Source organism: Acipenser ruthenus, chromosome 34 (genome assembly GCF_902713425.1).
Source record: "Acipenser ruthenus chromosome 34, fAciRut3.2 maternal haplotype, whole genome shotgun sequence".
NCBI classification, from domain to species: domain Eukaryota; kingdom Metazoa; phylum Chordata; class Actinopteri; order Acipenseriformes; family Acipenseridae; genus Acipenser; species Acipenser ruthenus.
Window position 1 is genome coordinate 3,032,977 of NC_081222.1, and position 22,113 is coordinate 3,055,089.

General features: G+C 41.2%; 3 protein-coding genes and 1 long non-coding RNA gene across 5 annotated transcripts in view; 3 read left to right on the top strand and 1 right to left on the bottom strand.

Moving 5' to 3' along the window:
* Positions 1-2,388, top strand: part of LOC131705034 (proto-oncogene vav-like) — a 47,527-nt gene extending 45,139 nt beyond the window's left edge. Inside the window, exon 27 of the mRNA XM_059007022.1 lies at positions 228-2,388. Within this exon, the coding sequence (XP_058863005.1) occupies positions 228-281 (54 nt within the window). The 3' untranslated portion in view covers positions 282-2,388. The remainder of the gene's footprint in view (positions 1-227) is intronic.
* A 1,123-nt stretch (positions 2,389-3,511) lies between these two features.
* Positions 3,512-9,565, top strand: LOC131705055 (uncharacterized). Of its 2 annotated transcripts, none has more exons than XM_059007159.1 (7): positions 3,512-3,646; positions 4,146-4,239; positions 4,839-4,964; positions 5,138-5,308; positions 5,936-6,133; positions 6,991-8,150; positions 9,121-9,565. In XM_059007159.1, exons 1-6 carry the CDS (start codon positions 3,627-3,629, stop codon positions 7,219-7,221), a joined length of 840 nt encoding a protein of 279 aa, XP_058863142.1. In that variant the 5' UTR covers positions 3,512-3,626; the 3' UTR covers positions 7,222-8,150; positions 9,121-9,565. The 2 variants fall into 2 exon arrangements, with proteins under 2 accessions (XP_058863142.1, XP_058863143.1); XM_059007160.1 differs by having other exon boundaries at positions 3,515-3,646; positions 7,000-8,150.
* LOC131705056 (uncharacterized) lies at positions 5,237-17,846 on the bottom strand. Its single transcript, XR_009310145.1, has 3 exons — positions 17,485-17,846; positions 14,735-14,992; positions 5,237-5,299 (listed from the first exon to the last, which is right to left on the bottom strand). It is a non-coding gene; the product is annotated as an uncharacterized LOC131705056 (long non-coding RNA).
* The window catches only part of LOC117965551 (EVI5-like protein), a 57,973-nt gene continuing 47,782 nt past the window's right edge, over positions 11,923-22,113 (top strand). The window contains exons 1-3 of the mRNA XM_059007161.1: positions 11,923-12,215; positions 18,698-19,000; positions 20,956-21,145. Of these exons, the coding sequence (XP_058863144.1) occupies positions 18,762-19,000; positions 20,956-21,145 (429 nt within the window). The 5' untranslated portion in view covers positions 11,923-12,215; positions 18,698-18,761. The remainder of the gene's footprint in view (positions 12,216-18,697; positions 19,001-20,955; positions 21,146-22,113) is intronic.

Genomic DNA, 22,113 nt, shown 5'->3' on the forward strand with positions numbered 1-22,113 from the left:
TACAAAGCGGTATGTAATTCAAGATGTTAACGTAACATTACTCAGCAGGTTTTCATTCGACTTTATGAAACAAAATGAGTTCATTCTATAGGGTGATGCAAAACTTTTGGCCACAGCTGTACAAAGTGGGGATAGACAAGAAGTGAAACCGTGACAAGAACATAAGCAGAAATAATATGACTACTATTATAAAAATAATAATAACGTATAAATATTTTTTTTCACAGGTTGGCTTGTTCCCAGCGAACTATGTAGAAGAAGATTATTCCGACTACTGCTGACAGACTGTCTTTCCAAAGCGGTGCCCACAATCCTGAGATAATAAACCAAGAGTGCTGATATTGACTGATTTGTAACTTTTTTTTTTTCCATTAAACAAAGACTGATGTTGGCTGGAACCTGGGGACACAAGCAACCAAATGTTGCTGGTAGTTCCCCTCTGTGCTGTTCACAGAGTAGGACGAATGTATTTATTTTAAAGCAGATGTCGAGCAAGGGGACAGAGTCCACTTGTCCCATCTGCTGTGGCTGACTAGTTATAAAGCTGGCATGGCAATTGCATTTCAGATTCCTGTACCCATCCTCTAAACGCAGTGTGTATTTTAGCGGTTGAGTGTCATTTCTATCCAAGTCTGTTCCAGTTTACCCTTCCCAAGTGCCAGCGGAAAGGCTTTCCCTCATTATTTGCAGCAATTTCCCTATTCTGGTTCAGATATACACAGAGACAGCTCCAGCGAGCCAAGTAAATGTGCTGAGGAGTGAAGAAACAGCACCTCTTATTCAACACAGTATAAAACTGCTCAGCAGCAGTTCTCAAGCATCGTCCAAAAGAGGGAAGAGAGAGAGAGAGCTGTGAAAATGATATTTATTATAGAGGGGAACCTTCTCCTTGGCAGCTACAATAGATAGAGCAGCAGAAACCTGCGCTCATGTTTCCACTGCTGGATATTTAATAAGGCGTGCCAGTGATACACTTCTCATCCTCAAATTCATCAGATTATTATTTCAAGTTGTTTTTCCAGCTCTATTCTGGATTGCAAAAGGACCTCCAGCGGATTGGGTCAGTGGAGTTCTGGACTCCGAGGGTACAAAGCAATGACTTGAAGAGCATTCTGAACACGAACAAACACTTTCAGACATGGTATTCTTTGGGTGCAGCTATTTAAGAACTCTCCCCAGAGGTTTCATGACAATGACAGTAATAAAACCAGGCATTAAAACACAGTCTTAAAATAAAGCACTGTGTTTTTTTTTTTTAGACCAATGAGTCACTTGCTAGCTGGATTCTGGTCAGCCCTACAGTGCTTGTCTGTACATTTAAAACACACCTGAGTTTATAGAAAGCTGTAAAAGTCATTTTGTGCTGGTGTTGTAGAAAAAAACAAAACATGTACTACAGACCAATGAAACACATGGAAGTGCAGAAAAAACTGTCTAATCCAGGCGTGGGACCAGAAAATTGTGCCGGATTATACAGTGTGCTGGGTTAACGAGGTTCTGTAAAATCCCATACTGTACCTAAAGAAAAAAGGTATAATTGACTGACCAACTATTTGAACACGTTCACATTAAGATACTGTCCAGGTATACCTAGTAATTCAAAGGTTGTATCAATTTTAATTTTATTTTCTCCATAATCTAAATTTAGACAAGAAAAATCACTTGATTTTAAGACTTACAAATCATGTTGGATTCCATAATAGACAGGTTCCGGATTGTAGAGGGGATCACACCTTTCGTTTCAGTAGGGATTTGGTTGGGACCCAAAAATCATGCAGAATTATACAGAATGCCGAGTTGTAGAGGGGCTGGTTAGACTTTACTGTACTAAGAGATATCACAACAAGGCTTAACAAGAGGCCATAGAAGCATTGTGTAGTCGTCACATATAAGTGTCATGGCATTAAATTATCTCGGCACTATTTCACATGCAGAGCGCTTACATCACCCCAGTCTCTACTGTAAGAAAAACTGAATTGAAAAACTACATGGTTCCTGCACAAACACAGCTCCGCCCTCTTTACTGAGAAAGAGGCGACTTTGTTCTGACTCCACCCATCCTCTTTGGAATGCAAAATGAGCAGCCAATCATAAGAGAATGGGAGGAGTCAGCCCTGAGATAGTGTATATATATATGGGATATAAGGAGAGAAAATCCTTTGTCTGAGAGAGAGTGTTTGGATAGGATTTAAGGGAGTCTTGCTGTGTGCTGTGTGCTGTGTACTGTGTAAATTTGTTTTGGTCTATGAAGGCAAATGCCCAGCTGGACAGAAGTATTGTTTTGTTTTGTGTGAACCTTTTGTTTTGGCCCTTGTGCCAGTTGCTTTGTTACTGTGTTTGTTTTGTTTATTTTGTTAATAAACTTGTGCCAACAGCACTTTAACTGCAGTTTCTAGCCTCAGAGTCTCATTCTTGATGCTATCCTGTTACAGTAATGTGTGTGTGTGTGTGCGTGTGTGTGCGTGTGCGCCTGCGTGCGTGTGTGTGTGTGCGTGTGCGTGTGAGCCTGTCTGCGTGTGTGCGTGTCTGCCTGTGTCTGACACCCTGGGATCCTTCAAGAAGCTGCTTGATGAGATTCTGGGATCAATAAGCTACTAACAACCAAACGAGCAAGATGGGCTGAATGGCCTCCTCTCGTTTGTAACCTTTCTTATGCTCTTATGTTCTTATGTGTGTGTGTGTGTGTGTGTGTGTGCGCGCGCCTGTGTGCGTGTGTGTGTGTGTGTGTTTCTGTGTTAGATGCTTGTGTGCGCGCGCGTGTGTCTGTGCGTGTGTATGTGTTAGATGCTTTAGGGAAATTAATACAGAATATATTTTCTATTTTAAACCCATTTGAAATAAAAACATTTGAACAAGTTATTGGCTGGTCTCTTTTCCATTATTATCTCGTACCACTTAGAGGTGTAAATAAACATGACTATATATACAACTCCACCTGCTGGGCAATACAGACTTAACACTGTCGTTTGTGCTTTTATCATTTGTTATCCAATTTACCAAAAATGGAAAAATTAAGAGCTGCTTTCAAGAAAGTGTGTTCCCTCCAATATAGTGCAGGATTGAGGCATGGAGACTGAACTGCTCCCTCCCTCACCCCCCTAAGGGAAAGGGTGCTCCCTCCAGTCCAGGGCAGGCTTGAGGCATGGAGACTGAACTGCTCCCCCTCTCCCTCACACCCCTAAGAGAAAGGGTGCTCCCTCCAGTCCAGGGCAGGCTTGAGGCATGGAGACTGAACTGCTCCCTCCCTCCCTCACCCCCTCCTAAGAGAAAGGGTGCTCCCTCCAGTCCAGGGCAGGCTTGAGGCATGAACTGCTCTTTCCCTCCCTCACCCTCCAAAGAGAAAGAGTAAACCAGTGCTGCTAGTCCTGCAAATGTCATCATAAAAAGTCTCATAAAAACAAATCAAAGCTTTTTAAGAAAGGCAAGTTAGAGGTTAAGCTTGGAGCAGTCTACCTAGTGAAAGGTGTGTGTGTGTGTCCGGGAGCATCAATCCTTTTGAGCTGCCATCTAGAATCTTGTTGTTTACTGTTGCCAGGCAACACAAGCGTTGCTACGGTGCCAGCCCTTTGACCCTGCCACCCAGGGAGATGTATCCAGAGCAGACTGACTGATCCAGCTCACACAACATGCCGTCGGGAGACAGCAGGTGAGTTTGTTTACTTGGTTTATAAGTGGCATTGTTTTAAAATTGAGGAGGAAAAATAAGAGTGAATCTGCAGTAAAAGGCAACCGAATCAGGTTTGTTTTAATAGCCCTGCCTTATAGTGATTTACGTGACTGGTTGGTGTACGTGATCTATGTGTACATAAAGAAATAGATATGATATGTTTCATATATGGCTATGTACATGTCTGTATGTCTACCACCGAAAGTGTTTTATTAGTCATACGGGAACAGCACTTTAAATGTGCTGCTTGGGTTGTGCGGACCGCTGTTCTCCAGAGTGTAAGAAGCAGCGATCATCGCAAACCCAAGAAGCCGTTTCTTCACTCGTTTCACTCTGAATGGTAAATCGGCTCCAATCGACACCAATGACCCTCGTCTGATTGGCAGCGCCTGGTTTCAGTGGAGAGCTCGATCATAATAATCGAATAATGGGTTCAGAACCGTGCTGAGACCGAGCTGAGACTCCTTTCTGTTCCTAGCCTCATCCCCTCCTACAATGGACTGAGAGATGACAACCTCGCTCACTTCTTCCACAGGAGGAGAATACGCAGACATCTCAGGAAAGCTGGCCTGGTAATCACTGCCCACAAGTTCCACAGAGCTGATGTGTTTTATTTGTGATTGTTTGTTTATACAAATCATCTTTTCGCTCATTCTCAAAGCTCTTTACCCCAAAACATCAGCAGCACAATCTGTAAAATCGTAAAAACGAACCTGTTTAAAATGACCTGCAATAAACTACATTTAATTTAGGGACTTGTGTGTAGTCTGAAATGGTTTCTTATATTGTATTATTAGAATTGGATGGCAATTTGTAGTAAAAAGCTTTCAGAAGCTAGACCAATATTTATTGATGACACAAGGTGCCCCATAGTATTCTTAATGTCTTCGGTGTAAATTCAATGGCAAATGTTTCGCAATGTCTTCAATGTTTGAATAGACAGAACATTTGTCATTGAATTTCCACCAAAGACATGGACAAAGTCAAAACGTTTGTCATTAGATTTACTCTAAAGATACTGAGAAATATTTCTAGTCGATACATTTGTCGTTTTAAATGTTACACCGACACTGAGAAAGACTTCTAGTCAAAATGTTTCTTTCAGTATTTCTAAGTGTAGCACTCTTGAGTGTTTTACAGTTCTGGATGTGTGCCTGCTTTGCTTCGATAGGTAACCCACTCAGGTGAAATTGTCTCAGAGAAGGTCTATCGACTCAACATCGCCAAGCAGGAACACATGGACCAAACCAGGCAGCTTCTGGTCACCGCAATCAACGAGAAGTATCACAACACAGAGGTGTGCTGTACATTATAAATCCTGAATGAGTCTAATAATCCCAGTGAATCTTATCCTGTGTCCAGATTTCATCTCGTTCATGGACCTAATTTTGAAAGTAAAAAAAAACAACACTTTTTTATGTTAATTCAATAGTAATTCCTGGTGACAATAGCTGTGTTTTTCTGACCTAGAGAAGCTCCCATAGAATCAGGGACACAGCAGAGAGAAGGCTGGACCAGGATCAACCACAGCGGGGAGGAACCACGGGGTACAGAGCCCAGCACTCCACCCCCAGCTCCGGCAGAAGGAAGAAGGATGCAGTCCACAGCAGGACGGAGAGGATCAAGCGATATCTGTCAGGGGTAGGAGGAGGTGTTGTTGAATGAATTCTGCATTTACCATTTCATTTTACAACGGATGATTTATTTATTAGAAGTTAACATGCACAGCTAACCCAGCCTTGTATGCTATAAGAGAATACATTCACTGTATACTATTGGTAGTTTGCATTTTGTTCACCAACAGGTCTTTCTTAACGGACATCTGAAAAGATCTGAGCAAAATATTTTTTTACATGGATTTTATGTTTTCTCTTTAATGTAGTCCTACTGAGAGGAGCTATTAAAATATACAACTATCAAAAACATTGCCAGAGTGCAACTTTCAATATCAAACAGGGCTGGAAAATAAGACTACTGCATAGCAGTTTCACCATTTTAGATTTCCCTAGGAGCTTGATTAGCCAAAGTGTGTCTTATTAAACTCATAGTAAAACCAGGGTATGCTATTAATGACCTTTTCAATACCCACTGTGGAAAATACAACAGCCTAGAAGGAAAGCCACAACTTGATCAGACTTCCTCATTTAAACCCAGCTGTGCACAGTATTAGGCAGCTTTGAAACCACAAAATGCTAAATCGCGTAGATAACTCTCTCTGCAGGCATTCCCAGAAACTGAGCTGCTTCCTTGCTTGTTTCGCTGTTTCAGCTGGACAAGAAAACCATCGAGAACTTGACCGGATTAAGTCTTGGAAGTGGAGTCACCCCTTGCGGCTTACTTGTTATTGACCTGTCTCCCCGCCCCCCGGACACAGCTGCCGAGAGGTGTGCACCAATCAGACAAAAGGGGAGGGCCCCCGAGAAGGGAAGCCAGCCCAGATCTAAAGAGTCGACGCAGAAAGTCAAGGTACGAGTTCACCTGTACCAGGTGATTTCCTTCCTCTCTATGGCTTTTTTTTCATAACTTTGATCACTAATCATGAGTATTTGAAACTTGCCGTAGGTTCTTTTTTTAATTTATGTATTTATTTTTGTGAACTAAGATTGCAAACAATCCAAAATTAAACCTATATAATGAAAACTACTCATTCATAATCTATCTATCTTATTATCACCACATTGAAATGTCCTGTCCAGACTATAACGGGAAACAACAGGAACACTTTCCTGATAATATCCCTAAATGTCACTCACTATTAACAGCTATGCAGCTGATTTCCACCCCACTTAATATCACTTTGGGAATTAAAAGCCTAGGATTAGAAGGATCACATTTAACTAAGTCGCTGTGCAGTGTTTGACTATCCTGAACATTCAGTAGCAAAATACAGCTTTGCTTTTAATTATTACGAATATGCTGTGCATGCACAGTGCAATAGACTCCGCATTGAATATGTATATACTGTATACGCTAGTGTAATCAATGCAGTGCCTAGTACTCTATTTCAGTAACAGCCAAACAGGCATATTTGTTATATCAGGTTATTAATGGTTATTTTGCCAGGACATTAGTAAACTCCTTATAAAGTTAAGTCTGTTATTGTCACCATATATATATATATATATATATATATATATATATATATATATATATATATATATATATCTATATATATATATATATATATATCTATATATATATAGTATTTGCTTTGCAATACCTCTCTGTGCTTTACAATGCTTACCTTTGCTTTGCAATGCTTTTCCTATGCTTTATTACACTTTGCTATGCTTTTACTATGGGATCCATTAAACACACCCCAGTTCTTGCAGGGCTCCCTGAAAGGTGAGACAGGCAGCGGGGCAGAGTCTCCGGTGGTGACCCTCATCTACCTTGGGAAGCAGGTGAGCTTGCCCTGTGAACGCCAGGACCCCCGAGACGAGGTGGCTGTCTACCAGCAGCACTGTGGTGGGGAGAACCTCTGTGTCTTCAAGGGCAAGCTACTGGAGCAAGGCAAGTGCGGAGAGCATGACCTTCTTTATTATTATTGTTAGTATTTATTTATTTAGCAGATGCCTTTATCCAAGGTGTTACAGGGCAGTACAGGGTTACAATGCAAGATTAATGTTTAAATACAGTAATTTACAGTAAGTGCAAATAATACAAAATAAAATAGGATGCAACAAGTTAGGATTACTACAATGTTATATCTACAGTGACATATTAGTAGTGCAATAGTGTAAGGATAGTGCATTAGCTGAGGATCCAGTAACGTGGTGTGTAGGTCAGGTAAGTCCCAGTACAAGAGACTGAGCTATCCGTGGAGCTTCAAGTATCATTTGAAAGGTTTTTTCTTTACATTTCCTATTACCGGTTACCAATGTATGGTGCTTCCAGTCATTATTCTGAGTGGCTCTAGGTTCTGTTGCCCCAATACTGAGGGTTCGTTTTTCTTTAAATCTGTTTTTACCTGGTTTTGAGCTGCTTGGAGCTTGTCTGGAGAATCCTAAGTGCCGGGACTGAACAGCCTTCCACATTCCATTCAACCCATGTGACTATTCGACTCTGCTAACCCTGCCCACTCGACATTTATATGTACTGAGAGAAGGTGGGGCAAGTTGAAAGGTCACATTATCCCGGACAAAGGTGGTTGACTAGAGCTGGATTTACCTTCTTTGTTCTTGGTATTATTATTATTATTATTAGCAGTAGTAGTAGTGGTGGTATGGTTATTGCTCTTGCTTGTATGATTATGATTATGATTATGATTAACCGCGCGCTGTGTCTCTGTTGCAGAGCGCTTTTGGATTCACTCCCATCGTAGCCCTGGCTTTGGGTTCAGTCTGCGCTTCTCTCTGGACGGGGTGGTGGTGCAGCGTCTGAGCGCATGCTGTGAGTCCCGGCACCGGCACGGCCGGCGGCTCGGGGGCCGGACCGGACACTTCGGGGTGGTCAGCGTGCACGGGGCGTCCCCCTGTCCCAGGTACTGCACTGCCGTTTACAATAGCCAGCCCCATGGAGATACATGACTTCAGTGTAAGCTTTATGAATGAAAGCAAACACGGAATTGTTCTGTAATGATGAGACCAGACCATGTTTCAAATTTGAACAATGTTACCATTTATTAATTCCAAATACCCACGTCACATTCTACATGTATTGCTTAGATCCAATACGTGCCGCTAGTATTAACAGAGATAGACAACTGATCAGATTGCCTGAACCTCTGGAGAGAGTCCTCAGACTGATTCACCGATAGCCCACCATGACCCTGGAGGTATTAGAGGCTTCTCTGTCTGTGTCGCCTCCATGCCTGGTATTTATACCATATGGGCTCAGGACACACGTGACCACAGTCTGTCTACAGTTTGTTATCCTGCTAATTACATTTATCCCTTTAGCTGTTACTCCATTCAAGTGCATCCGACCACTACCCAATCTCTTTTGCAAGGTTGCCGAGGCTAATTGTTTACCAGATTTCATTCCAATACATTTCTGCACAGGCTTGATCTCGCCACTCATTTTAACCCTAAGCTACTCTACTTATGTCAGCAAACCGGTTTAACATTACTAGTACATTGTACTCTCATATGCTATTTCCAATAGATTGTCATCCTGCTGGCAGTTCATTATGGGCACATTAAAGGGTTAAAGGAGTGTGTCCCAAGGCTTTCAAATCAATTCCCTTGTCTCTTAACAGCATTAGAAACATGATCAGTTTTACTATGCATCTTGTTTCCTTTGCCTTAAAAATTAGAAGCATTTGCAACCTGAATGTTGTTTGCAGTACAGCAGCTGCTACAGCACGCTGTTGTTAAGCATGCTTCCATCCCAATTTCTGCTAGCAGTCAGTACTTAGATGTAATGACTGCCAAGGTAACTCGGGCAGCAGTCCACAGCAATGAGTGTGAAAAGCCACGTCTCTCTATTTGTTTCTGTGTTCCTGTTTGTAGGTGTCAGATGGCAATGAAACTGGAGAAGAAATCAGAACCACAGCCACCCAAGACCACAGAAGACCGCATGGCTCCACGAACCACGTTGTAATTAAGAGTATCACAATATACGCGAAGATGAAACAAGATTTGAAAAAATAAAAATGTTTGTCCTTGTCGTACACTGAAGTCCGTTTGCCCTGCCGCTTGTCATTTCAAATACCCTTTCTTGTGCAACATCTCACACTATATATATATATATATACAGCATCAAAAGCACCAAAAATGGACTGCACAGTAAATTGATGGATGGCATGTTACGTATTGCTTTTCTGATTGAAAAACATGTTGATTGTGGTTGATAGTAGCCTGTCGCTTTGAGACTAATTACTTCAATGCTATGTAGTTAAGTAAGATAATTCGTGTTAATTATGTAATTGTCATTAAATACTGTTATTTTCATGTACTGTGAGGTGCCCCAGTCACTTACTGCTTGTTTCAGTGTTGAGAGGGAGGGCTCCCTCTGGTGGTGTGTAATAGTACCTGCACTCCTTGGGGAGAACAAACTAGTTCGCTGAAGTCAAACGTTTTGGTTCACAGGGCCATATATTCAAAGCGTTTACTCAAGGCTTTAATGAACTCCTGTTTTTTAAAAGAGGTACAACTCCTGATATTTTTACAAAACGAGAACCAAACAACTGCTTTCAAGTTTTCTTCAGCGCTCTCAATGTGTGTTGTCCTGATTTTGTAACATGATTTTTTTTTTTCTCCTTTCAGAAATTAATTAAACAATGGAGGAAAAATGGGCCATTATAGACAACTGCTAAAATTCACAAAATTCTCTTTATATGCAGTATTCAAAAGAAACAAAACAATAACCTGCAATTGTACAAACGACCAGGAAATAACTGAAGTGTATCTTTTCTTTTCTAAGGTACACGGTTTTGTGTTCATCATAGCTCCCTCCCGGGCATGTGAAAATGACTCCATAAAATCATAAGTTTAACAAGTTCAGAAAGCTTTTGTCTTTATAATCAAAACCCCACAGCGCTGTTTTTAAATACACCCTGGGGGCTCCAGCTTCCGTACAGATTGTTTCAGTAACACTAGTTTAGGTATCCGTTATAAGTGATTATAAACAATAGCAAAAAAAAAAAGAAAAGAAATTTGCAAAAGTACAATAACTGTATTGTAAGCAAAACCGCCCCGTACAATTGGCGAGACAGACTGACCGACAGACAGACAGACAGACATATATACAGACAGAATATATACAGACAGACAGACAGACAGACATATATACAGACAGAATATATACAGACAGACAGGCATATATACAGACAGAATATATACAAACAGACAGACAGACAGACATATATACAAACAGACAGACATATAGACAGGCAGACAGACATATATACAGACAGACAGACAGACAGATATATATACAGACAGACAGACAAACAGACATATATACAGACAGACAGACAGACATACATATATACAGACAGACAGACATAGACAGACAGACATATATACAGACAGACAGACAGAGAGACAGACATATATACAGACAGACAGACATATATACAGACAGACAGACAGACAGATATATATACAGACAGACAGACAAACAGACATATATACAGACAGACAGACAGGCAGACAGACAGACAGACATATACAGACAGACAGACATATATACAGACAGACAGACAGAGAGACAGACATATATACAGACAGACAGACATATATACAGACAGACAGACAGACAGATATATATACAGACAGACAAACAGACATATATACAGACAGGCAGACAGACCGGAAAACACAGACTATATCTCTTATAACTGATTATAAACAACAGCAAAATAATAAGAACAATGGCATTCAATTATTTGTTGAAATCTAAAAAAAAAAGAAGAAAACAAAACATTTGCTCACCCTAAGTGGAGAAGTCGAAGCAAAATCAAGCTGAATGAAAACCCTAATCACGATAGCTCAGTGCTGTTTACTGCTATTATTAGTTTATTTAGCAGACACCTTTATCCAAGGCGACTTACAGAGACTAGGGTGTGTGAACTATGCATCAGCTGCAGAATCACTTACTTGTTCAGGGTCACACAATGAGTCAGTGGCTGAGGTGGGATTTGAACCGGGGACCTCCTGGTTACAAGCCCTTTTCTTTAACCACTGGACCACACAGCCAACCAGAGTTTTCTACTGATATGATATTAACAGGGTAAACTGTGGGACAATATGACGATGAGTCAACATGCTATTTCTTTTCTGATGTGAAATCGTTTTTTTACAGTAATCCACACATCATTTAATTATGACTTTTGATCTATATAATTAAATGAGAGTAACGACAGCGGTATTTATTATATAAAATAGCAGCCGGTCACATTAAATAAAAGCTCGATTGTAAGGATGATAATTTAAAATAATGTAAAGGGACGACGCATCCCCATTCTGTCAATTTTACGTTCGTACAATAAAAACTCCGTGCGATTGGTCAACCCCTCTGACAATCAAAACGTCTCCCTCTTTCTGATTGGTGCGCTCCGCCTCAATGGAAGCGACCAAAACATTCCCCTAAACGAGACAACGCTCATATAAACAAGATTAAAAAAAAAAAAAAATACCATCATCCAATTGGCGAGTCGCCTTGTCCTTCAAACTTCTCCCTTTATTCAACTGGTTCACCAAACTGTCAATACAAACGCTTAATTGCGTGTTGTCGAATAGCTGGCGCAGCGATTGGCTGTTTATGAGGCAGCGGGGGAGGTGACGTCCCAAAATGGGCGTGACCTCGGGAACTCCTTGAGGAAGCTTGGTCGAGTTAACTCTGACAGCTGAGGATTTTTTTTCCAACCAAGCCTCCGCCTGTCCAGCAAAGCACTCACTGACCGTGAAACAGGGAAGCCGCATCCGTGCTGAAATATTCGCTTTTAAAAACGGGATTTGAGAGCTCGGTTTTGTTCACTGAAAAGCCCTCGGCCATGCCCGTCGCCGGCAGGAGGGAGCTGGGAGTGTGTCCATCATTATATTAAGGTTGTTAATTATTTACATCAGCCTCGACTCAGCCATGGAGGTGTAGATCGGGGCAGGTGAGTCGCCTCTCTCTTTAATTTTGGGTTGTCACCGCGAGTCAGTTGCATGTACAGGAATGATAGTAAGACAGGGCTAGTACAGTATTGCATTGCACAGCATAGCATCACACATCTGCAGAGAGAGAGAGAGAGAGAGAGAGAGAGAGAGAGAGAGAGAGAGGGAGGAAAGAGAGAAGAGAGAGGGGGAAGGGACGGGAATATGTTATAGGAAATCCCTGCTTCCTCCCACTCGCTTGTTCCCTATTTTTTTTTAGTATAATAATAAAAATACTATCTTGCTTAAAAAAAATAGTTAAAGAACCAGATACAAAAAATAATAATACAAACCGATATAAACAAAACAGTTCCGCGTTATCTGAATTGGCACCCCCTCAATGCAGATTTTATTTCAGTTTAGTATTGATATATACGACTTAATGTGACAATTCATTAGAAAACGTCTGTCTGAAACAAGGTTATGGCGTCTATCTGATCATGTTATTACATGTATACTGTGCTATGAAAGGTAGAATTATATCAATCGTTAACCTTTTTTTTTTTTTTTCAGTACAATTATACACACTACTGTATACTAGAATGAAATGGCTGTCCGATAGCATCAGGCGGGTGCTGTACTCGTGTAGAAATCGTCATTGTGTGCAATACAAACAAAGGCTCTTGTAAATGGACCCGAATCACGCAGCTCTGGTCGTTTTGCAGGGGTCTTCCAATTGAAATACTGTAGCCCACAACGGCTTTTTGCTACAGGGATGCCAAACTGCCTCTAATGAAATACAGGGACCACCAAGCAGTAAATATGCCTTAGGAATTTACTGGCGAGCTAATGCTTTATGAATAAACCTCATTAGGTTTGACCCATTTTTTCCTGGATCGTCCCGGTTTTGAGGAAGGTGTCAAAAAGGATACAATATTAGTGCACAGACGCACACTGTAGTAGTTATATTATTATCAGTGTTTCCTGTTGGATGTAAATAAGATTGCCAAAGAGAGTTTAAACTTTTAACACCCCGTCCCCATTTCAGAGGTCCCGTTTTTGTGTACCCCAAGGGTGGTAACCCCTATTTTGGGCACCAAAACTTGAAACTTTATCAACATCAGATTACTCTGTATGTAACCGATTCCAGTTTCCAACCCACACCCTAACCAAATCCTTAACCCCTTAACCTAACCCCAACCACAAACGTGCTGCCAGAAGTATGTTCCATTTATATTATTATTGATAGGATCTCTTTTAAATGGACAGTAAGGAGAGCAGCCTGATCGCTGACGGAAATCTTACTTGTGATGTGGTTCAGTGGAAGAATATTTCTATTGTGTCAGTAAAGTTGGGAGATTTGCATATATATATATATATATATATATATATATATATATATATTATAATAATTTTTTTTTACATGTCTTAAGAACGCGAGAAGTCATTCAGTCATTTTAATGTACTTTACCAAAATTAATTTCCTTTTGTAGTGGCATATATTCAATACCGCTAATCCAATTGTCATTCAGCTGCTCGCTGCCATTTCCTATTCTATACTGTTCTGTGCAGTTCAGATATGACAGTAACAGTAACATTTTTGATCACACTGATGCTGCAGCTCTGATTTAGGATTTAGAGCCGTGGTGACGGGACATGGATGTTACCGACCAGACTTGTTTTGTATATATGTTGCCAGACTGGTGTATTCCACTATAGATTCACATCCTGCTCACACAGGAAGTTCAGCACAGGAAGTGGACAGCAGTGTGGTGGCAGGGTAAGCAAGGTTAGTCAAAGTGAAAATAAAGTTCGGAAAATGAAACTACGTTCAAGAAACCGATTTCATTCGACTTTATGAAGCAAAATGAGTTAATTCTCTAGGGCTGTGCAAAACCTTTGGCTGTAGCTGTAGTTACGTATTGCAGGTAGATGGCATGAGAAATCCATTAGGCTGTGAATGAGTGGTATAGTACCATGGCCCTTATGAAACTCAACAGCTCTGCTTGTGTTAAAAATTGTAATATATAAAAGCTTACTGACTCACATTTGGCAGGTCAACCTGCACGCATACCCCTGTTTTAAAACATTACCAGCATATTAAATATGAAACGCACACATTTCATTGGGCCCGAATAAGCTTTTCAAAAAGCTGTGCTTTGTTTTCAGCTCAAAATACGTGGCAGGCACTGCGCTGGCACAGTATGTGTACAAATGAAACGTGCCATTGCTTTTCACCCAGTTTAATTGCAGCTATGCGGTCCCCATGTGTCCCTGAAACAAAATCGAAGCATGATAGCGAGAGGACTCTACAGTTTTAAAAATGCATGTTGTATTGGATAATAGAATCTGGTTCAAACCAAACGAGGATTGCCATAGTACCCTGAGGGCAGGTAACCAGAGTTGCATAGGAATATCTGATTTATAGTGTGTGTGTGTGTGTCTGTATTTGCTTGTCACCACTGAGATTTGATCTCATTCCTTGTTAAAGGCTCCTCTGGACCCTGTCCACCGTAATTGGGCTACTTGTTCACTAACTTACCCATTTAGGCAGAAAAAAAAATCATGCAGGATGGAATGCCAGTGAACTGGAGGCAACAGTCGCTTTAGGCGAATCTGCCAGAGCTCGTTGGAGTTGCACTGCTCAGATCTGACCTCCTGGGACCCCTGAGACCCGCACCGCAGCCTTGGAGGAAATATTCACGGCAGAGGAGAGCCAAGGAGAGCATCATCGCAGCCAGGCGAGAGCAGAGGAACGGTCCTCTCGTACAAGCTGCGAGTCTGAATCAAGCTGACAAGACTGAAATAAGAAGAATAGTATTGTTGTAACACACGGATGACAGATCCACCAATTACCGTTAAGCATTTGTCAACGTTCCAGTCCATCTTATTCTGTGTTTAGGTGTCATCCAGTTTATAGAACATACAGCTATGGCAGGTTTCATTTGACTTTATAAAGCAAAATGAGTTAATTCTATACAGTGACGCTAAACTTTAGGCTGTAGCCATACGATATAATTCTGAAGTTATCAAACTGATTTTAGGGTTGCCGTAATAACTTATAAGGATGGATTAGGGCCATCCTATCTGCAAGAACTGCTTCCTCTGTATGTTCCTATTTGTTCTTTGAGATCAGAAAATGCAGAACTTGTAATTGTTCTAAAAAATCATCTTAAATCAGCTGGAGCCAGAGCTTTTTGCTGTTGTGCTCCTCGCTTGTGAAACTCTATTCCGGTTTATATTGTATTGTATAGTTAAAAAAATGCTTTTCTTTTTAGGGCTAATAGTAATTTATTATAAGGTAATACATTGTGTGGCGGTCATTGCCTCTTGTTTATAGCAGAAATCGTTTTTCACAGTTAGGGTTTGCTTCTGCCACGCTGTCTGTAGAAAATGTGCAAACCATACCTATACATCTCTGTACAGTACATTAGGCTGTGTATTTCAAGGTACAGTAGAGAGGTAGTATTTTATGTCATTGGAAATGCCGTAGACATCCATATATCATATCTATAATAATTTCTGCAGGCTTTTTCCAGTTATATTTGAAGGATTTTGTGAGTCTACGAATAATTATTTTTCTATTAAAAAAAAATACAAAATAATAATGGTTAAAAAAAAAAAACTCTATGTATTTTATTACCTGCCCGATATTCAACTGGGTTGCGAATAACAATTTTGTAATGCATTATCCAAACAGAAACATTCAGTTTGCACATTTTGCAAACTCCCCCTCCCTGATCCTAATTAGTTTGTATCAGAGAGCTTGCATATGCATTCAGGCTGAAATCTGTGCTTTGTATAGATGGAGGGAGCGCTATGGGAAGGGCATGGCAGCAGAGACAATAGCCCTGGTTATGTGTCCGGGAGGGAGCTGGGAGTGTGGAGGGCTGCAGTGCTGTACCGAACAGTGCAACCCAGGCAGGGAACGTTAACCAAACCAAACGCTACTTTGAGACAATGCCAGGATTGTGCACAGATACTCTCCAGCTTTTCGCTGATTTCCACATTTCTGTTTTTGTGAATCCTGCTGTAAACATGTTATACTAAGCGTTTGCTGTAACTGGTAATGTTTTATAGGACCTGTTTTGAGGGTCGCTCATTGATCTGTGTCAGTGAGGTTCCCAGGGCTTGTGATTTATCATGCATTAATCACGTCCTGAAGTGGTTTCTATGGTGTGCTGGTATGGATGTTTAGTCTTTTATTATTCATGCATACCACAGCTGTACAGCATGAAGCATCGCTGACAGTGGCTTGCTCTAATTTTGCTTGCGATCGTAACAGAGTCACGCTGGCCAAATTAAACAAACGAGGACAATAGAGCAGAAAGAAATAAAGCTCAAGGTAATTTACCCTTTACCAGCTACCATAAACTACAATGACTGTTGCTCAATACTGAAATACTGTACATATTTTCTTTTCTCATTTGCGTTTGTAATATAGTAGGTGACGCACTCTGATGCTTTAGTGTACAGTGATACAGTGTTCCCTGCTGGCACCTAGAAATTAAAAAGTAATTAAACCGTTAATTATTGTGTTGTTTTCATTAAGAGTTGTAGGTTTTCATTCGCCTCCGTAATCCTCATCATTGTGGAGTTGAAGTTGAACCTTTCAGCTCTAATGGTGGGTCTACTCCTATACAGCCACTAGCTTTAACAACAATATATAGCCCTAATGGCTGGTTTCACAACCCCCCATTAGAACTCATCTTGAACTCCTGTGCCTAATGTTTATGGCTGTATTGTTTCCACAGTAAAAATTTGGCTAATTTCACAGTATAAAAATAGGTATTTCAAGATATATCACGTTTAAACATAATATTTATTAAAGCAGAAGAAAATAGCGTTGTCACATTCAAAATTGACCATTTTCTCTAGATGTTACTAAATATTTAAATGCTTATCTGAAAAACAGTAAATGCTAAACTGTACCATGTCCATCTTTTAAAGTCTTTCGGTTTTTACCATCAGTGAATTATCAAAAACATAAATAAATGTAAAGATAACAACAGACACGTGAAATGTCCCCTTCTTGTACTGGACAGAGCGCTCTTTAGTAGAAATAGATTTCTGATCTTTGATGCAGCTGCAGTCTTTTTCATTGAAGACATTTTAAAGAAATCGAGCTGCTCTCTGCAGCGTGTTCAAGCATTAACCGGGAGCAAACTAAACCGTCTGCCAGGTTCCTGAATGCAGTGTAACAGGTGGTGCGTTATAAATAGTGCTGCTGTTTTGCGGGTTTTATTAATTGTATTTTTCTGTGATTATTTTTAGCTATTTTTTAAGTTGTACCTGCTTTCCTTTGCTGTCTTCCACAGTGAAATCCTTTTGGTCACGGGCACATTCTTCTGGGGTTTTTGTGTCTAGCCTTTTTTTTACATTCCACAATTCTGTTTTAAATCCTCCGTGTCTTAACTGTAATACAGCTTGAAATCCCACTACCAAGCCTCCATCCTGATTGTAATCTCGTTTTAAATCTCGCAAGCGGAGTCTCCAATAGAAATGTAGGAATTTGCTGTCACTCAGTAGTTGGGGCGGGTTTAAAGTTTTCAGAACTAATCAATGATAGATGCAAGTCAGGAAGGCGGGACATTGCCCAGCAGCACTGGGAAATGCATTTATTATTTTGGTAGTAGGTTTTATTTTTTAATGGGAATAGGGTAATGTCAACGTGATTTGATTAACCATTTCCACAGTTTTTCCCTGTGTTTTCCAGTATTTATTGGCTATCCACCGATTTCATTATTTTTTTGTATTGGGGGTGTTTTATCGGTTAAAACCGAAAATTATAAGCCCTAGTTTAAAAATAATAAAAAAGTACGTACATTTGCACTGTTCTTTCAGAAATGGGAATATTACACAGCGATGGGTACATTTCACAGAAATCGTGATAGCCATGGAAAACAAAATACGGCCTTACTCATCTTGGGAAGGGTCGTGCTAATCTGGGGCTGTAAAACCAGTGCGCACACATTTTGAGTGCTCCTTAGAAAACCAAAAATACTTTGTTTGTCATTGAGTTTTTTAAGTTTGTTTTAGTGTCTCTAAATTTAGCGCTATTGAATATGTAGGTTGTATTCCGTTCGGTTTCAGGAGTCTTTGATCAGCGTTGTTTTTTCAGGTCAAAGCCAAAAATCAAAAACAATAAAACTCTCAGTGGTGGTATATCCTGAAAGAAAGTTCTAACATTCGATATGAAAAGTTTCCACTAGTCTTTCAAATGCGACATCGAGAAAGACTTCAAGTTGTTTTGTCACTGAATGTTACAAGTGTCCTTTAGTACATACAGTCTTACCTCGGTATTTCACGACTCTGATTCTAAGTCAGTTTGCTTAGACCATGTTGAGCATGAATTGTACAAGCTCTGTGCTGTATAACATCACTTTACTTATTCACATTTTTCAATATTTAACATGCTTGTGTTGTGATTCAGTCAGCTAGCGAACCAAAGAGAGTGCACTTACGTCATGCTAATATAATCAGACCACCTTCCTTGTACTCTCAGGTGAGGAGTCATCATTATTCAGAAGGCCCTGTGCTCCACTAGCCTCCCCCTCATCTCAGCAGGCATGTCGACCCCCGCGTTGGAACTGAACCCAGCTGGTAGCCCCGTTCTGGAGGCCATGGAGCCCTCCACCCCTCCCTCCGCTCAGGAAGCGGACCCCAACTCAGCGGGCAGCCCGGCGCTCAGCCCAGACTCCTCCTCGCACGATGCCACCCTGTCTGTGCCAGCCTGCTCCCCGGCCGACTCCGACAACCTGAGCCCTGATGAGCTGGAGCTGCTGGCCAAGCTGGAGGAGCAGAACAGGTAATACTGAGGGTGTCCACTAGAGGGGGCACTGCAGAGGAGCAGAGCAGGTAATACTGAGGGTGTCCACTAGAGGGGGCACTGCTGAAGAGCAGAGCGGGTAATACTGAGGGGTGGCACTGCTGAAGAGCAGAGCGGGTAATACTGAAGGTGTCTACTAGAGGGGGGCACTGCTGTGGAGCAGAGCAGGTAATACTTAGGGTGTCCACTAGAGGGGAAACTGCTGAGGAGCAGAACAGGTAATGCTGAGGGCATCCACTAGAGGGGGCACTGCAGAGGCGCAGAGTGGATAATACTCAGGGTGTCCACCAGAGGGGGCACTGCAGAGGAGCAGAGCAGATAATACTGAGGGCGTCCACTAGAGGGGGCACTGCGGAGGAGGAGAGCAGGTAATACTGCAGTCTTCCTCTAGAGGGGGCACTGCTGAGTACTAAAATTGGACTATTTTAATGACCTAAACAGTGTCAGATCTAACTAGAGCTGCCTTATCAGTTCCATATTAGTTCCCCAAATGTTTTACTACATAGATTTAGGTTTGTGCTTTATCAGGTTTAAGAGTTTTAAGGGATTAAAAAAGATTGAAAGTAATTTATTAAATCCAATCACAAAGGTTTCGACTGAAAGTCTTTCTCGCTGTCTTCAGTGTTTAAAGAAGAAAATTAGAAGCATGTGAACCAAAACTTACTTCATCATTAAAGACATTTCAAAAGACTTCGTTTGCCACCGAGTGTCTTAAGTTTTTATTTTAGCGCTGCTGGGTGTTTTAGTTTTATTTGAAGGGATTAACGCCTATTTCTTCTTCCGTTCTGTTCCAGGAGTCTTTGATCATCTTTTCGAGGTTAAAGCCTAAAATCCAAACAATAAAACATGCTGTCTGTATTTAGTTTGTCTTTGTCTCAAGCTGGTAGAAGCCCCTCTGATCTCAGGCTCCTCAGCCAGCAGCAATAGGCTGTGTAACCCTCCCTGCAAAAACACACATGGGAATATGTCTGGAGCTGCGAAGTGAATAAATGTTTCAGTGATTAATTAAGTCACAGGTGTATGCATACTGTGATCATTAGTGTGTTGGAGGTAATGCTGGTGAAGGTATGTGGCGTGTGTTTTTTTCGTGTTCCGTGCTGTGCCATTCATCTGTGCTTATTTACATCCGTGAGTGTTTTGTATAGCCTGTTGTTTTGGCCCTTGAGCCAGTTTTATTTGTTAATGTGTTTTTGTGCATGTCTCTTTAGTGTTTTGTTTATTTATTATTATTATCAAACATGCCCTCCAGCTCTTAAACCTGCATTCTCTGCCTCTGAGTCTCTCTTCCTGGTTACAACAGCCTGGCCAGTGACGTTCATCATTTCTACAGGCTGGTTTGAGGTTTGAGAAGCGCTCCTTCTCTCTCTCTCCCAGGTTGTTGGAAGCTGATTCAAAGTCGATGTGCTTGGTGAGCAGTAAATGGGTGTAAGGATACTAGTTGAAGAAGCTCAGTGACTCTCTCTCTCTCTTTCTCGCTACCTCTCCCTCTTCCTCTTTCTCAGGTTTCTAGAAGCTGATTCGAAGTCTTGGTGCTCAATGCGTAGTCATTTGGTATAAGGAGGCTGGTTTGAGAAGCTCAGTCACCTGCTGTCTGTGTCTGTCTCTCTCAGGTTGTTAGAAGTGGCTTCGAAGTCTTGGTGCTCAACGCGTAGTCATTTGGTGTAAGGAGGCTGGTTTGAGAAGCTCGGTCACCCGCTGTCTGTGTCTGTCTCTCTCAGGTTGTTAGAAGTGGCTTCGAAGTCTTGGTGCTCAACGCGTAGTCATTTGGTGTAAGGAGGCTGGTTTGAGAAGCTCAGTCACCCGCTGTCTGTGTCTGTCTCTCTCAGGTTGTTAGAAGTGGCTTCGAAGTCTTGGTGCTCAACACGTAGTCATTTGGTGTAAGGAGGCTGGTTTGAGAAGCTCGGTCACCCGCTGTCTGTGTCTGTCTCTCTCAGGTTGCTAGAAGCTGATTCGAAGTCGATGCGCTCGATGAGTGGCTCCCGCAGGAACAGCGGCTCCTCTCTGGTCTCCAGCTCCTCAGCCAGCAGTAACCTGAGCCACCTGGAGGAGGACACCTGGATCCTGTGGGGCCGCATTGTCAACGAGTGGGAGGAGTGGAGGCGCAAGAAGGACAAGCTGCTCAAGGTGGGACACACAGCGTCAGCAACACGAAGAGGAACTGCATTCAGATAGTAATAATCGCTCTCGTTCTTCACGCTACAGCAGCCAGGACCCCAGTTTCTAGTTTCTAGGTGTGTTTGGTTGCGCAGTCAATTTAAATATAATATTTGTATATATTTGCCCATAACTTTGTAATAGAGAGAACACCTATGGCTAAAAGTTTTGCATCACCTAGAATCATAATTTAATAAATAAATAAATGAACATAATTTTAGATATTTTATTTAACATCTTGTAATCAAAGAAACTACAAAATGATATCGCTAAAGTCTACCGGAAGCCATAATAGTAGTACAGTATTTCATGTTAAATTTCGAAATGTCAAATTTTCCGTTTAGTATATGGAAAACTACAAAGCGGTGTGTAATTCAAAACAATAACATTATTCATCAGGTTTCATTCGACTTTATGAAGCAAAACGTGTTAATTCTGTAGGGTGATGCCGTAGCTCTATGGTGTATGGAGTATGGTGCTGACATAGCCACTTGTCCGATTAATAACTATTCGACACTCAATTGGGCTAATTTAAGAAATTAACTTAATCAATTCAATGGCGAATATTTCGACTAGAAGTCTGTCTCAAACTCTGAAAATCTCAAATGGTATTTACACATTTCCTTCGATAACCTTCAAATTAAAGGGAAGACATTGAGAAAGACTTTTAGTGGAAACGTTTGTCATTGAATTTATTGCTTCTTTCTTAAATTAGCACTGTTGAGTGCCTATTAGTTATGGATCGGACAAGTGGCTGTGTCAGATTTTTGGCCATGTAGTACCGTACCATTGACGCTGCACTTACGAATCGACCGCTCAACCAAACACACCACTTGAAACTGGAAACAGGTCTCCTGTCTACTTTACCGTGAAGAGTCAGCCTGAGAATCGTGCCAGTTAAACACAGCAGCTATCCTACCTTTCCTGTTTGAGCTTCT

Bases quoted from the DNA above. Each gene is read 5' to 3' on its own strand.
- LOC131705055 (XM_059007159.1), top strand. From the start codon at position 3,627: ATGCCGTCGGGAGACAGCAG. The intron at 3,647-4,145 runs GTGAGTTTGTTT...TTCTGTTCCTAG, and splicing joins ATGCCGTCGGGAGACAGCAG to CCTCATCCCCTCCTACAATG. The intron at 4,240-4,838 runs GTAATCACTGCC...TTGCTTCGATAG, and splicing joins ATCTCAGGAAAGCTGGCCTG to GTAACCCACTCAGGTGAAAT.